Raw genomic sequence first — 17652 nt, forward strand, 5'->3', positions numbered from 1 at the left:
AGTTTATAGCTATACAAGCCTACCTCAAGAAACAAGAAACATCTCAAATAAACAATCTAACCTTATACCTAAAGGAACTAGAGAAAGAAGAACAAAACCCAAAGTTAGCAGAAGCAGAGAAATCAGAGCAGGGCTTCACTGGTGGTGCAGTGGTTGAGAGTCTGCCTGCCGATGCATGGGACACGGGTTCGTGACCCGGTCCGGGAAGATCCCACATTCTGCGGACTGGCTGGGCCCGTGAGCCATGGCCGCTGAGCCTGCGCGTCTGGAGCCTGTGCTCCGCAGCAGGAGAGGCCACAACAGTGAGAGGCCGGCAAAAAAAAAAAAAAAAAAAAAAAAAATCAGAGCAGAAGTAAATGTAATAGAAACAAAGAAAACAATAGCAAAGATCAATAAAACTAAAAGCTGGTTCTTGAGAAGATAAACAAAATTGACAAGCCATTAGCCAGACTCATCAAGAAAAAGAGGGTGAGGACTCAATAAAATTAGAAATGAAAAAGGAGGTTACAACAGACACCGCAGAAATACAAAGCATCCTAAGAGACTACTACAAGCAACTCTATGGCAATAAAATGGACAACCTGGAAGAAATGGACAAATTGTTAGAAAGGTATAACCTTCCAAGACTGAACCAGGAAGAAATAGAAAATATGAACAGACCAATCACAAGTAATGAAATAGAAACTGTGATTAAAAATCTTCCAACAGGGCTTCCCTGGTGGCACAGTTGTTGAGAGTCCACCTGCCGATGCAGGGGACACAGGTTCGTGCCCCGGTCTGGGAAGATCCCACATGCCACGGAGCAGCTGGGCCTGTGAGCCATGGCCACTGAGCCTGCTCGTCCGGAGCCTGCGCTCCGCAACGGGAGGGCCACAACAGTGAGAGGCCTGCATACCGCAAAAAAAAGAAAAGGAAAAAAAGAAAAATCTTCCAACAAACAAAAGTCCAGGACCAAATGGCTTCACAGGTGAATTCTATCAAACATTTAGAGAAGAGCTAACATCCGTCTCAAACTCTTCCGAAAAATTGCAGAGGAAGGAACACTCCCAAACTCATTCTATGAGGCCACCATCACCCTGATACCAAAACCAGACAAAGATAGTACAAAAAAAATTACAGACCAATATTACTCATGAATATAGATACAAAAATCCTCAACAAAATACTAGCAAACAGAATCCAACAACTCATTAAAAGAATCATACACCATATTCAAGCGGGATTTTTCTCAGGGATGCAAGGATTTTTCAATATACACAAATCAGTCATTGTGATACACCACATTAACAAATGGAAGAAGAAATACCATATGATCATCTCAATAGATGCAGAAAAAGCTTTTGACAAAATTCAACACCCATTTATGATAAAAACTCTCCAGAAAGTGGGCATAGAGGGAACCCACCTCAACATAATAAAGGCCATATACAACAAACCCACAGCAAACATCATTCTCAATGCTGAAAAACTGAAAGCATTTCCTCTAAGATCAGGAACAAGACAAGGATGTCCCCTCTTGCCACTCTTATTCAACATAGTTTTGGAAGTCCTAACCACGGCAATCAGAGAAGAAAAAGAAATAAAAGAATTACAAATTGGAAAAGAAGAAGTAGAACAGATGACATGATACTATACAAATAGAATCCTAGAGATGCCACCAGAAAACTACTAGAGCTGATCAATGAATTTGGTAAAGTTGTAGGATACAAAATTAATGCACAGGAATCTCTTCCTTTCCTATACACTAATGTTAAAAAAATCTGAAAGTGAAATTAAGGAAGCACTGCTATTCACCATTGCAACAAGAAGAATAAAATACCTAGGAAGAAACCTACCTAGGGAGACAAAAGACGTGTATGCAGAAAACTATAAGACACTGATGAAAGAAATTAAAGATGATACAAACAGATGGAGAGATATACCATGTTCTTGGATTGGAAGAATCAATATTGTGAAAATGACTGTACTACCCAAAGCAATCTGCAGATTCAATGCAATCCCTATCAAATTACCAATGGCATTTTTCACAGAACTAGAACAAAAAATCTTAAAATTTATATGGAGACACGAAAGACCCCAAATAGCCAAAACAGTCTTGAGGGAAAAAAACGGAGCTGGAGGAATCAGACTCCCTGACTTCAGACTATACTACAAAGCTACAGAAATCAAGAAAATATGGTACTGGCAGAAAGACAGAAGTGTAGATCAGTGGAACAGGATAGAAAGCCCAGAGATAAACCCACGCACTTATGGTCAACTAATCTATGACAAAGGAGCCAAGGATATACAATGGAGAAAAGACAGTCTCTTCAATAAGTGGTGCTGTGAAAAGTGGACAGCTACATGTAAAAGAATGAAATTAGAACACTCCCTAACACCATACACAAAAATAAACTCAAAATGGATTCGAGGCCTAAATATAAGACCGGACACTATAAAACTCTTAGAGGAAAACACAGGAAGAACACTCTTCGAAATAAATCACAGCAAGATCTTTTTTGATCCACCTCCTAGAGTAATGGAAATAAAAACAAAAATAAACAAATGGGACCTAATGAAACTTCAAAGCTTTTGCACAGCAAAGTAAACTACAAACAAGATGAAAAGACAACCCTCAGAATGGGAGAAAATATTTGCAAATGAATCGATGGACAAAGGATTAATCTCCAAAATATATAAACAGCTCATGCAGCTCAATATTAAAAAAACAACAACCCAATCCAAAAATGGGCAGAAGACCTAAATATACATTTCTCTAAAGAAGACATACAGATGGCCAAGAAGCACATGAAAAGCTGCTCAGCATTACTAGTTATTAGCGAAATGCAAATCAAAACTACAATGAGGTAACACCTCACACCAGTTAGATAGGGCATCATCAGAAAATCTACAAACAACAAATGCTGGGGAGGGTGTGGAGGAAAGGGAACCCTCTTGCACTCTTGGTGGGAATGTAAATTGATATGGCCACTATGGAGAACATTATGGAGGTTCCTTAAAAACCTAAAAACAGAATTACCATATGATCCAGCAATCCCACTACTGTGCATATACCCAGAGAAAACCGTAATTCAAAAAGGCACATGCACCCCAATGTTCACTGCAGCACTATTTACAATAGCCAGGTCATGGAAGCAACCTAAATGCCCATCGACAGATGAATGGATAAAGAAGATGTGGTACATATATAAAATGGAATATTACTCAGCCATAAAAAGGAACGAAATTGAGTCACTTGTTGGGACGTGGATGCATCTAGAGACTGTCACACAGAGTGAAGTAAGTCAGGAAGAGAAAAACAAATATCGTATATTAACGCATATATGTGGAACCTAGAAAAATGGTACAGATGAACTGGTTTGCAGGGCAGAAATTGAGACACAGATGTAGAGAACAAATGTATGGACACCAAGGGGGGAAAGTGGCGGGGGGTGTGGTGGTGTGATGAATTGGGCGATTGGGATTGACATGTATACACTACTATGTATAAAATGGATACCTAATAAGAACCTGCTGTATAAAAAAAAAACCAGGGGCTTCCCTGGTGGCGCAGTGGTTGAGAGTCCGCCTGCCGATGCAGGAGACACGGGTTCGTGCCCTGGTCTGGGAGGATCCCACATGCCGCAGAGCGGCTGGGCCCATGAGCCATGGCCGCTGAGCCTGCGGGTCTGGAGCCTGTGCTCCGCAACGGGAGAGGCCACAACAGTGAGAGGATTGCGTACTGCAAAAAAAAAAAGAAAAAAAAAACAGAAAAAGAAGGAATCAGTGAAGCATTTTAAGGATGAAAGCGATATAATCAGATTTTCATTTTTATTTTTTAATTTATTTTTATTTTTTTTCAGATTTTCATGTTTAAAATAATATAAAAGGACCTGGGGCCAGTGAACATGATAAACATTGTCTTAACATGGTCTTACAGAGTAGAAGAGACAGATGACAAATATTTATATCATCAAAATGAAACAAAATTATTACAGTAATCAGTGTAATAAAGGGTACTATCATGAGACTAATAGGAAAGGAGCCTGTTACCCAATACCTGTGAGACTTCTCCCAGCTCTTCATGGCATCCTGGCAAATGACTCCCATTGTTAGTCTTTGTCTCATTGAGACTGAGCCTATACACATATACATACAGTCATACAGAAATTATCCTCCCACCTTCCTTTGCCTTCAGTCAGTGAGGATTTAGATCTGAACACATGAGACTAGTCGCTTTGCTTTCTTATCTTTATCAAAAGTAGCACATTGGGACTTCCGTCGTGGCGCAGTGGTTAAGAATCTGCCTGCCAATGCAGGGGACATGGGTTCAAGCCCTGGTCTGGGAAGATCCCACATGCCACGGAGCAACTAAGCCCGTGAGCCACAGCTACTGAGCCTGCGAGCCACAACTACTGAAGCCTGTGCACCTAGAGCCCATGCTCTGCAACAAGAGAGGCCACCACAGTGAGAAGCCTGTTCACCACAACGAAGAGTAGTTCCACTTGCCACAACTGGAAAAGGCCTGTGCCCAGCAATGAAAACGTAGCTCAGCCAAAAATAAATTAAAAATTTTATTTAAAAAAAAAAGCACATTGATGGAGATCAACCTCAAAAGACCTATGAAGAGTTACACATTTCTTTCTGGTAGAAATATATTTTTTGTTGTACTGCAAGTCTGGTTCACCTACATAGTGTTCAAAAAAGCTGAAAACACTAAAATTTCCCTAAATCTTACATTATTTATTTTAAAACCTGAAAAATAAGAGCAGGAATATTCAGAGTATTATAGAAATAGGTTTTATGTGTATATTCAGTAGTCTGTAAGAGAGCAAGAAGCATGTATTATTCACTGTTGTATCTGTAACACTTTGCAAAATGCCTACCATTTTGTTGACAGGAGTTAATTTTTGTGATGAATTAATCTCCTAGATTATACACATTCTTCATATTTTTCTTTTTCATAATATTGTCCATTATGTATTTACTGTAAAAAACATGGAAATGTAAATGCAGAAAAGGAGATTGTTGAAAATATCATCGGAATCTTATGTATGAGCACTGTCAGCATTTTGATGGGTTTTTTTTGCCAGTCTTATGAGTCTTATTATTTTCTGTATGTGTGTGCTTGTGTGTTTTTGAACAAAATATTAGGTATATAGTTCTGTTTCCTTTTTTAAAAAAAATAACTCTTAAGTATTTCTCATGCTGTTAAAATTTATTTGAAGGTGTCCTTTTTAATGATTGTGTAATATTTCATCATTTATATTAGCTTTAATCATTTGTATTTGCAGTGATTGTTGAGCCCATTCCAATTGGACAAGCTGCTAAGGACTATTTAAATGTGCACGTAATGCCAACTCTGCTTAAAGGACTTTCAGAGCTTTGTAAGCAAAAACCAGCAGATCCTTTTGTAAGAAATCTTTTTATTCATACTAAACAATATTGTCTATAGTTTTCATAGTTAAAATATTATATTCTTTGAAACATATTGAGAGTCATTTAAAAAAACTTTATATATACATTTTAGATACTTCATTTTGTATAACTTTTGATTATAGTTGACCCTTGAGAGTCGGGGTTAGGGGCACTGACCCTTTGTGCCGTCAAAAATCTGACATAAAACTTATAGTAGACCCTCGTATCCTCATTTCCTCTGTATCTGTGATTCTGCATCCTGAGTTCAGCCAGTCGTGGATTGTGTAGTACTGTAGTATTTACTATTGGAAAAAATCTGCATGTAAGTGGACCCCCCCGCAGTTGAAACCTATGTTGCTCAAGGGTCAGTTGTACTTATTTTCTTGCTGTGTTTTAACTCTTAAAAAAAAATTCTTCCTAAGTACATTTTCAGTCATTGCATCCTTTCATTGCTGAGCATTGTTTTTGTATATAATTTATATAATCAAATGATAAAATTATTTACTTGAATTGTGTTCAACATTTTTGTTTCTCATGCTATCTAAATTTTTTTAACAGAAAACATTTATTCACATACCTAGAGGCCTCAACATTGCTCATTCAGGGGGAAGAACGGTTGAGTATGAGGACCTAGGATGATTGTCCAGGGCCAAGTGTCAGCCGGGGTCCTTCTTTATAGATACTCCCACCCATCTGAGATAATCAAGGAAGGTTATTTTAATACCAGCCATACCAAAATAATATCTCTAGCCTTTGTTAGCATTCTCAAAGGGAATCCCCTTTGGAAGACAAAAGATTTAATCTTTCCCACTAACATTACCACTTTTACCAAAAAGAAAAAGATTGACAGGTTATTTCTTTAATATGTCTTTTTTCATTGTGAAAATAGTATATTTTCATTTAGTAAGAAACCTGAAACTACTGAAAAATGTAAAGAAGAGAAGAAAAAGATACTCCTGGTTCCATTTCCTAAACATGGTCTCCCAAGTCATCTTGCTTAGATTCAGCTCTGACTCTAGACACCTAACCTCTCTCTGAGTCTCTTTATTCTCATCAATAAGATGTAGGTATATTGGCAACTGTCTACCTAGTAGGGATATTGTTAGGATTAAATGTATTAGTGCATGTAAAATTCTTAAAGTGCTTGGTGCGTAAGTGCTCAAACATTAGCTGCTGCTATTACTGGTTTTGTTTTGTTTTGGTTTGGTTTGGTTTTTAAAGCCTATATCTCCAATGAAACTAATCCTGTTTAGTTTCAAAAAAACTAGTCCTGTTTTTTTTTTCTTTGCCCAGATTTTATTTTTTTATATCACTACATATAAACACATATCCCATAAATATTGCTATATTTAAGTATATATTTTATAGAGATTATTTTAATAGTTACATGATGTTTCTTTTGTTACCTTTACCATTCTTTTGCTGTTTGAGTTGTTTGCTATTATAAATACTGTAACAATAAACATCTCTGAGTATAACACTTTTCACACATTGAGATTATTTCATTTGGAAAGAGATCAAAAAGTCAAATTATAATTCAAAACATGAAATTAAAAAAAAAATTTTATCCCTTAAAAAACTTACTTATTTTTTAAGCTGTTTAATTTTTTGAATAAGCAATGTTGGAATATGGTATAAAATTTAAAAGTTCCAAAAGGATATATAGTGAAAAGTAACTCTCCTTTCCATTCCTCTTCCTCAGCTACCCAGTTGTTCCTTGGAGTTGATTATTGTTACCAGCTTCTAGTATATCCTTTCAGAGAAACTCTATACATATATAAGCATAAAATAAAATACTTATTATTTATACGTACTTAAAAACACATATAGATACAAATGCTAGCTACTAAACACACTATTTGACGCTTTTTACCTTATATACTTAATATGTATTATAAATTATTAAATAGCACCATAAACAAAATTGCCCCATTTTAAAAGAACAGCTTATGGCATTCTGTTTTATGGATTTTCTACAAATTTTTAAATTGTTTTTTGGCCGTGCAGCTTGTGGGATCTTAGTTCCCTGACCAGGGATCGAACCCATGCCCCCTTCAGTGGAAGGGCGGAGTCCTAACCACTGGACCGCCAGGGAATTCCCTACAATTTATTAATTAGTCACATATGGATGGTTGTTCAGGTTGTTTCCACTCTTCTGTTATTATAAACTGCTACAGTGAATATCTTCATTCATTTGTCAGCATACCATTTATTTGTAGAATAAATTTCTACAAATGAAAATACTAAGTCAAAAAGAATGTTATTTTGATGTTTTTGACATGTGCTTTTTTTTTTTTTTTTTTCCCAGTACACGGGCCTCTCACTGTTGTGGCCTCTCCCGCTGCGGAGCACAGGCTCCAGACCCGCAGGCTCAGCGGCCATGGCTCACGGGCTCAGCCGCTCCACGGCATGTGGGATCCTCCCGGACCGGGGCACAAACCCGCGTCCCCTGCATTGGCAGGTGGACTCTCAACCACTGCGCCACCAGGGAAGCCCGATGTGTGCATTTTTAATTTGGATAAATATTGCCAAATTACCTTTTGTAGTGGTTGTACCATTTTATACTCTGATCAAAAATGAATGAGAGGGGACTTCCCTGGTGGCACAGTGGTTAAGAATCCATCTGCCAATGCAGGGGACACAGGTTCGAGCCCTGCTCCAGGAAGATCCCACATGCTGTGGAGCAACTAAGCCCGAGAGCCACAACTACTGAGCCTGCACTCTACAGCCCGTGAGCCACAACTGCTGAGCGCATGTGCCACCATTACTGAAGCCTGAACTCTAGAGCCCGTGAGCTACAACTACTGAAGCCTGCGTGCCTAGAGCCTAGGCTCCGCAATAAGAGAAGCCACCACAATGAGAAGACCGCGTGCAGCAACAAAGACCCAATGTAGCCAAAAATAAATTATTAATTAAATTTTAAAAAGTGAATGAGAGGGCTTCCCTGGTGGCGCAGTGGTTGAGAGTCCGCCTGTCGATGCAGAGGACGTGGGTTCGTGCCCTGGTCTGGAAAGACCCCACATGCCGCGGAGCGGCTGGGCCCGTGAGTCATGGCCGCTGAGCCCGGGCGTCCGGAGCCTGTGCTCCGCAACGGGAGAGGCCACAACAGTGAGAGGCCCGCGTACTAACAAACAAACAAAAAAAAGTGAATGAGAGTACCTGATGTTTTTTCAAGTTTTGTGGGTTTTTTTTTTTTTTTTACCAATCTCAGGTGAAAAGTGGTTATCTCGTAACTTAATTTGTATTTCTTTTGTTATGACTGAGTTTGAGTATCTTTTAGTATATGCTACTTAAAGCCATTTGCATTTCCTTTTCTGTGAACTTCCTACCCCAGGCCTTTGTCCATTTGCCAGCGCTTGATCGTCTAGGTCTTTTTCTTACTGTATTGGTACTCTCTATGTTTAAGAAATTAAACATATTTTAACCAACATATTTTGTTGGTTACTAGATTTTCTCAGTTTAATACTACTTCCAGGATATATTTTAATATTTTTGTACTATATTTGTTGAGCTCTTTTATGCCTTCCAGGTTTCTGTTATATTTGAAGAAGGTTTTCTGTTTCAAGATTATAAGTAACATTCTCTCATTCTGCCTTCTAGTACTTTTTAATATTTCCTTTTTCTCCCCCCACGTATATGTCTTTGGTCATCTGGAATATTTTTTTGCTATAGGGAGTGAGGTAGAGAGCCACATTTTATTTTATTTTCCACTTGGTTACTCAATTGACAAAAACCATTTATTGAACAGTATGTATTTTCTTCATCGATTTAAAAACCCACTGTTAATATATACTAAGTTCTTACATGCATTTAGTGGGTTTCTCTTTTTTTTTTTGGTTTGTTAATTTCATCTGTTCATTTGTAAGTACCACATTGCTTTAAGTCATAGGTTTGTAATATATTTCAAAGTCAGTTCTAAACCTTTCAATTACTCTTTTTTTCAGAATTTTCTTAATTTTGTTTTGCATTATAATTTCTAATGTGAATATTTTCAGTCACAATACATACTCTCACATTGCTTTCTTTTTTTTTAAATAAATTTATTAAGTTAAAAACACTGGAGTGGGAGTGGGACTGATTTGATGAGAGGAAAAATAGATTAAAGATGGTAATTCAATTGTTTTAACTTCCATTCAGTTGTTTTAACCTCACACAATGGTGAGGTTAAACATTGCCCTCTATGTTTAGTTGTATTTCCTCCTTTGTGAATTATCTGTTTATCTTTTGTCCAGTTATCTGTTGGAGTTTTATATGAATTCCTTTTTTATTGCTGAATTATAATTAATCTACAAGACTATATTAGTTCCAGGTGCACGACATAGTGATTTGATATTTCTGTACAGTACAGAATGATCACTATGATTAAGTCTAGTTACCACCTGTCACCATACAAAGTTATTGAAATGTTGTTGACTATATTCCCCATGCAGTACATTTCATCCCTGTGACATTTATTTTGTAACTGGAAGTTTATATCTCTTAATATCCCTCTCCTCTTTCACTTATTCCCAACCCCACTTGTCTCCGGCAATCACCTCTTTGTTCTCTCTACCTATGACTCTGTTTTGTTATATTTATTCATTTGTTTTGGTTTTTAGATTCCACACATAAGTGAAATCATATGGTATTTATCTTTCTCTGATTTATTTCACTAGTATAATACCTTCTAGGTTTATCCATCTTGTTGCAAATGACAAATTTTCTTTTTTTACGGTTGAGTAATATTCCATTGTGTGTGTGTGTGTGTGTGTGTGTGTGTGTACATACGTCACATCATTTTTTTTGAATTTTATTTTATTAATTTTTTTATACAGCAGGTTCTTATTAGTCATCAATTTTATACACATCAGTGTATACATGTCAATCCCAATCACCCAATTCAGCACACCCACACCCCCACCACCCACCGCTTTCCCACCTTGGTGTCCATACGTTTGTTCTCTACATCTGTGTCTCAATTTCTGCCCTGCAAACCAGTTCAACTGTACCATTTTTCTAGCTTCCACATATATGCGTTAATATACGATATTTGTTTTTCTGACTTACTTCACTCTGTATGACAGTCACTAGATCCATCCACATCTCAACAAAAGACCCAATTTTGTTCTTTTTATGGCTGAGTAATATTCCATTATATATATGTACCACATCTTCTTTATCCATTCATCTGTCGATGGGCATTTAGGTTGCTTCCATGACCTGGCTATTGTAAATAGTGCTGCAGTGAACATTGAGGTGCATGTGTCTTTTTGAATTTCGGTTTCCTCAGGGTATATGCCCATTAGTGGCATTGCTGGATCATATGGTAATTCTATTTTTAGTTTTTTAAGGAACTTCCATACTGTTCTCCGTAGTGGCCATATCGATTTACATTCCCACCAACAGAGCAAGAGGGTTCCCTTTTCTTCACACCCTCTCCAGCATTTATTGTTTGTAGATTTTTTTCTTTTTTCTTTTTGGTACATGGGCCTCTCACTGCTGTGGCCTCTCCTGTTGAAGAGCACAGGCTCGGGATGCGCAGGCTCAGCAGCCATGGCTACGGGCCCAGCCGCTCTTTTGCATGTGGGATCCTCCCAGACAGGGGCATGAACCCGTGTCCCCTGCATTGGCAGGCGGACTCTCAACCACTGCGCCACCAGGGAACCCCGAGTGTTCCTTTTACTCCACACCCTGTCCAGCATTTGTTGTTTGTAGATTTTCTGATGATGCCCATTCTAACTGGTGTGAGGTGATACATCATTGTAGTTTTGATTTGAATTTCTCTAATAATTAGTGATGTTGAGCAGCTTTTCATGTGCCTCTTGGCCATCTGAATGTCTTCTTTTGAGAAATGTCGTATTTAGGTCTTCTGCCCATTTTGGGATTGGGTTGTTTGTTTTTTTAATATTGAGCTGCATGAGCTGTTTATATATTTTGGAGATTGATTGATTCCATTGATTCATTTGCAAGTATTTTCCATTGATTCGTTTTCAAGTATTTTCTCCCATTATGAGGGCTGTCTTTCGTCTTGTTTACGGTTTCCTTTGCTGTGCAAAGGCTTTGAAGTTACATTAGGTCCCATTTGTTTATTTTTGATTTTATTTCCATTACTCTAGGAGGTGGATCAAAAAAGGTCTTGTTGTGATTTATGTCAAAGAGTGTTCTTCCTATGTTTTCCTCTAAGAGTTTTATAGTGTCCGGTCTTACATTTAGGTCTCTAATCCATTTTGAGTTTACTTTTGTGTATGGTGTTAGGGAGTGTTCTAATTTCATTCTTTTACATGTAGCTGTCCAGTTTTCGCAGCACCACTTATTGAAGAGACTGTCTTTTCTCCATTGTATATCCTTGGCTCCTTTGTCATAGATTAGTTGACCATAAGTGCGTGGGTTTATCTCTGGGCTTTCTATCCTGTTCCACTGATCTACACTTCTGTCTTTCTGCCAGTACCATATTTTCTTGATTACTGTAGCTTTGTAGTATAGTCTGAAGTCAGGGAGTCTGATTCCTCCAGCTCCGTTTTTTTCCCTCAAGACTGCTTTGGCTATTCGGGGTCTTTCGTGTCTCCATATAAATTTTAAGACTTTTTGTTCTAGTTCTGTGAAAAATGCCATTGGTAATTTGATAGGGATTGCATTGAATCTGCAGATTGCTTTGGGTAGTACAGTCATTTTCACAATATTGATTCTTCCAATCCAAGAACATGGTATATCTCTCCATCTGTTTGTATCATCTTTAATTTCTTTCATCAGTGTCTTATAGTTTTCTGCATACACGTCTTTTGTCTCCCTAGGTAGGTTTCTTCCTAGGTATTTTATTCTTTTTGTTGCAATGGTGAATAGCAGTGCTTCCTTAATTTCTCTTTCAGATTTTTTTTAACATTAGTGTATAGGAAAGGAAGAGATTCCTGTGCATTAATTTTGTATCCTACAACTTTACCAAATTCATTGATCAGCTCTAGTAGTTTTCTGGTGGCATCTCTAGGATTCTATTTGTATAGTATCATGTCATCTGTTCTACTTCTTCTTTTCCAATTTGTAATTCTTTTATTTCTTTTTCTTCTCTGATTGCCGTGGTTAGGACTTCCAAAACTATGTTGAATAAGAGTGTGAGATTGGACATCCTTGTCTTGTTCCTGATCTTAGAGGAAATGCTTTCAGTTTTTCAGCATTGAGAATGATGTTTGCTGTGGGTTTGTTGTATATGGCCTTTATTATGTTGAGGTGGGTTCCCTCTATGCCCACTTTCTGGAGAGTTTTTATCATAAATGGGTGTTGAATTTTGTCAAAAGCTTTTTCTGCATCTATTGAGATGATCATACGGTATTTCTTCTTCCATTTGTTAATATGGTGTATCACAATGACTGATTTGTGTATATTGAAAAATCCTTGCATCCCTGTGAAAAATCCCACTTGAACATGGTGTATGATTCTTTTAATGAGTTGTTGGATTCTGTTTGTTAGTATTTTGTTGAGAATTTTGTATCTATATTCATGAGTAATATTGGTCTGTAATTTTTTTTGTACTATCTTTATCTGGTTTTGTTATCAGGGTGATGGTGGCCTCATAGAATGAGTTTGGGAGTGTTCCTTCCTCTGCAATTTTTTGGAAGAGTTTGAGAAGGATGGGTGTTAGCTCTTCTCTAAATGTTTGATAGAATTCACCTGTGAAGCCATTTGGTCCTGGACTTCTGTTTGTTGGAAGATTTTTCTTTTCTTTTCTTTTCTTTTTTTTGCGGTATGCAGGCCTCTCACTGTTGTGGCCCTCCCGTTGCGGAGCACAGGCTCCAGACGCGCAGGCTCAGCGGCCATGGCTCACGGGCCCAGCCAGTCCGCAGAATGTGGGATCTTCCCGGACCGGGTCACGAACCCGTGTCCCATGCATCGGCAGGCAGACTCTCAACCACTGCACCACCAGGGAAGCCCTGGTCTGATTTCTCTGCTTCTGCTAACTTTGGGTTTTGTTTGTTCTTCTTTCTCTAGTTCCTTTAGGTATAAGGTTAGATTGTTTATTTGAGATGTTTCTTGTTTCTTGAGGTAGGCTTGTATAGCTATAAACTTCCCTCTTAGAACTGCTTTTGCTGCATCCCATAGGTTTTGGATCGTCGTGTTTTCATTCTCATTTGTCTCTAGGTATTTTTTGATTTCCTCTTTGATTTCTTCAGTGATCTCTTGGTTGTTTAGTAACGTATCGTTTAGCCTCCATGTGTTTGTGTTTTTTACATTTTTTTCCCTGTAACTGATTTCTAATATGATAGCGTTGTGGTCAGAAAAGATGCTTGATATGATTTCAATTTTCTTAATTTGCTGAGGCTTGATTTGTGACCCAAGATGTGATCCCTCCTGGAGAATGTTCCATGTGCACTTGAGAAGAAAGTGTAATCTGCTGGTTTTGGATGGAATGTCCTATAAATATCAATTAAATCTATCTGGTCTATTGTGTCATTTAAAGCTTGTGTTTCCTTATTAATTTTCTGTTTGGATGATCTGTCCATTGGTGTAAGTGAGGTGTTAAAGTCCCCCACTATTATTGTGTTACTGTCGATTTCCTCTTTTATAGCTGTTAGCAGTTGCCTTATGTATTGAGGTGCTCCTATGTTGGGTGCATATACATTTATAATTGTTATATCTTCTTCTTGGATTGATCCCTTGATCATTATATAGTGTCCTTCCTTGTCTCTTGTAACATTCTTTATTTTAAAGTCTATTTTATCTGATATGAGTATTGCTACTCCAGCTTTCTTTTGATTTCCATTTGCATGGAATATCTTTTACCATCCCCTCACTTTCAGTCTGTATGTGTCCCTAGGTCTGAAGTGGGTATCTTGTAGACAGCATATATATGGCTCTTGTCTTTGTATCCATTCAGCAAGCCTGTATCTTTTAGTCGGAGCATTTAATCCATTCATGTTTAAGGTACTTATCGATACGTATGTTCCTATTACCATTTTCTTAATTGTTTTGGGTTTGTTTTTGTAGGTCCTTTTCTTCTCTTGGGTTTCCCACTTAGAGAAGTTCCTTTAGCATTTGTTGTAGAGCTGGTTTGGTGATGCTGAATCCTCTTAGCTTTTGCTTGTCTGTAAAGCTTTTGATTTCTCCATAGAATATGAATGAGATCCTTGCCAGGTAGAGTAATCTTGGTTGTAGGTTCTTCCCTTTCATCACTTTAAGTATATCATGCCACTCCATTCTGGCTTGTATGGTTTCTGCTGAGAAATCACCTTAACCTTATGGGAGTTCCCTTGTATGTTATTTGTCGTTTTTCCCTTGCTGCTTTCAATAATTTTTCATTGTCTTTAATTTTTGTCAATTTGATTACTACGTGTCTCTGCGTGTTTCTCCTTGGGTTTATCCTGTATGGGACTCTCTGCGGTTCCTGGACTTAGGTGGCTATTTCCTTTCCCGTGTTAGGGAAGTTTTTGACTATAATCCCTTCAAATATTTTCTCGGGTCCTTTCTCTCTCTCTTCTCCTTCTGGGACCCCTATAATGCAAATGTTGTTGTGTTTAATGTTGTCCCAGAAGTCTCTTAGGCTGTCTTCATTTCTTTTCATTCTTTCTTCTTTCTTCTGTTGTGCAGCAGTGAATTCCACCATTCTGTCTTTCAGGTCACTTATCCGTTCTTCTGCCTCAGTTATTCTGCTATTGATTGCTTCTAGTGTAGTTTTTTTTTTTTTTTTTTTTTTGGCAGTATGCAGACCACTCAATGTTGTGGCCTCTCCTGTTGCGGAGCACAGGCTCCGCATGCACAGGCTCAGCAGCCATGGCTCACGGGCTCAGCTGCTCCATGGCATGTGGATATTCCTGGACTGGGGCACGATCCTGTGTCCCCTGCATTGGCAGGCAGACTCTCAACCACTGTGCCACCAGGGAAGCCCTAGTTTAGTTTTCATTTCAGTTTTTGTATTGTTCATCTGTGTTTGTTTGTACTTTAATTCTTCTAGATTTTTGTTAAACATTTCTTGCATATTCTCGATATTTGCCTCCATTCTTTTTCTGAGGTCCTGGATCATCTTCACTATCATTATTCTGAATTCTTTTTCTGGAAGGTTGCCTATCTCCATTTAGTTGTTTTTTGGGGGTTTTATCTTGTTCCTTCATCTGGTACGTAGCCCTCTGCCTTTTCATCTTGTGTGTATTTCTGTGAATGTGGTTTTTGTTCCACAGGCTGAAGGATTGTAGTTCTTCATGCTTCTGCTGTCTGCCCTCTATCACATCTTTTTAATCTGTTCATATATTGACTTAGGTTGCTTCCCTATCTTGGCTATTGTAAATAATACTGCAATGAACATAGGGGTGCATATATGTTTTCAAATTAGTGTTTTTGTTTTCTTCAGAAAAGTACCCAGAAGCGGAATTGCTAGATCATATGGTAGTTGTGATTCTAACTTTTTGAGGAACCTCCATATTGCTTTCTGTAGTGGCTGTATCAATTATTTATATTCCCACCAACAGTGCACCAGGGTTCCCTTTTCTCCATATCCTTGCCAACATTTGTTATTTTTTCTTTTTGATGATAGCCATTCTAATTGATGTGAGGTAATATCTCCTTGTGGTTTTGATTTGCATTTCCTTGATGATTAGCGATGTTGAGCATCTTTGCATGTGTCTGTTGGCCATCTGTTTGTCTTCCTCAGAAAAATGTCTATTCAGGTTCTCTGCCCATTTTTAAATTCATTTTTTGTTTTTTTGATGTTGAGTTGTATGAGTCACTTGTATATATTGAATATTAACCTTTTATCAGGTATATTGTTTGCAAATACCTCCTCCCATTCAGTAGGCTGCCTTTTCATTTTGTTGATAGTTCCCTTCACTGTTCAGAAGTGTTTTAGTTTTATGTCATCCCATTTCGGTTTTTTTGCTTTTGTTTCCCTTGACTGAGGAGATATATTCAAAAATATATTTCTAAAAGTACAACATTGTGAATCAACTATAGTTCAATAAAATTTTTCAAAAATATATTGCTAAGACTGATTTCAAAGTGCATAATGCCTGTGTTTTCTTCTAGGAATTTTATGGTTTCCTGTCTGCATTTAATTCTTTATTCCATTTTTAGTTTGTTTTTGTATATGGTGTGAGAGAGTAGTCCAGTTTGATTCTTTTGCATGTAGCTGTTCAATTTTCCTAAAACCATTTATTGAAGAGACTGTCTTTTCCCCATTTTATTTCCTGTCTCCTTTGGCATAGATTGATTGACCATATAAGTGTGGGTTCATTTCTGGGCTGTCTGTTCTTTTCCATTGATCTATGTGTCTGTTTTTGTGCCAATACCATACATTTTATTATTTTATTTTATTTTATCTTTTTTGACCATGCTGCACGGCATGTATGGTGTGAGATAGGGGGTCCAACTTCATTCTTTCGCATGTGGAAATCCAGTTTCTTAGTACCATCTGTTGAAGAAACTATATCTTCTCCACTGAATGGACTTGATACCATTGTCAAAAATCAGTTGACCATATATATATGGGTTTATTTCTGGCTCTCAATTCTATTCCATTGCTCTATATGTATATCTATATGCCACACTGTTTTGATTACTGTAGCTTTATAGAAGATATTGAAATTGGGAAGAACAAATTCTACAGCTTGATTTTTTTCTTTTTTCATGATTGTTTTGGCTATTTGGAGCTCCTTGAAATTCCATATGAATTTGAGGATTGTCTTTTCCTTTTCTGCAAAAACAACTGTTGGAAATTTGATGGGGATTGTGTTGAATCTATAGATCACTTTGAGTAATATTGACATCTTAGCATCTGAATGTTACTAAATCTATCCATGGACATGGGATGTCTTTCCATTTATTTAGGTTTTTAAATTTCTTTTGGCATTGTTTTATAATTTTCAGGACACGAGTTGGTTAAATTTATTCCTAGATGTTTTTTTCAAATCCATTATAAATGAATGTGATTTCCTAATTTCCTTTTTGAATCATTCATTGCTGATATATGGAAACACAACTGATTTTTGTGTATTGATCTTGTAACCTACAACTTTGCCATATTAATTTATTAGCACTAGTAGCTTTCTTTGATTCTTTGGGATTTTTTAATACAGGCATACCATGAAGATGTTGTGGGTTAGGTTCCAGACCACCACAATTAAGCAAGTATTGCAGTAAAGCAAGTCATACAAATTTTTTGGTTTCCCAATGGGTATAAAAGTTATGGTTACACTATTCTATAGTCAATTAAGTGTGCAACAATACCTTATTGCTAAAAAATGCTAGCCATCATCTGAACCTTCAGTGAGTCATAATTTTTTTGCAATAGTAACATTA

General features: G+C 37.4%; 1 protein-coding gene across 1 annotated transcript in view; it reads left to right on the plus strand.

The window, feature by feature from the left end:
* NME5 (NME/NM23 family member 5) overlaps positions 1-17652 on the plus strand; it is a gene marked incomplete at both ends in the record, with an annotated part of 32815 nt that overhangs the window by 14263 nt on the left and 900 nt on the right. Inside the window, one exon of the mRNA XM_082834974.1 lies at positions 5274-5392. Within this exon, the coding sequence (XP_082691100.1) occupies positions 5274-5392 (119 nt within the window). The remainder of the gene's footprint in view (positions 1-5273; positions 5393-17652) is intronic.

This window comes from Leucopleurus acutus, assembly GCF_964270905.1.
Source record: "Leucopleurus acutus genome assembly, chromosome: 3".
NCBI lineage: Eukaryota > Metazoa > Chordata > Mammalia > Artiodactyla > Delphinidae > Leucopleurus > Leucopleurus acutus.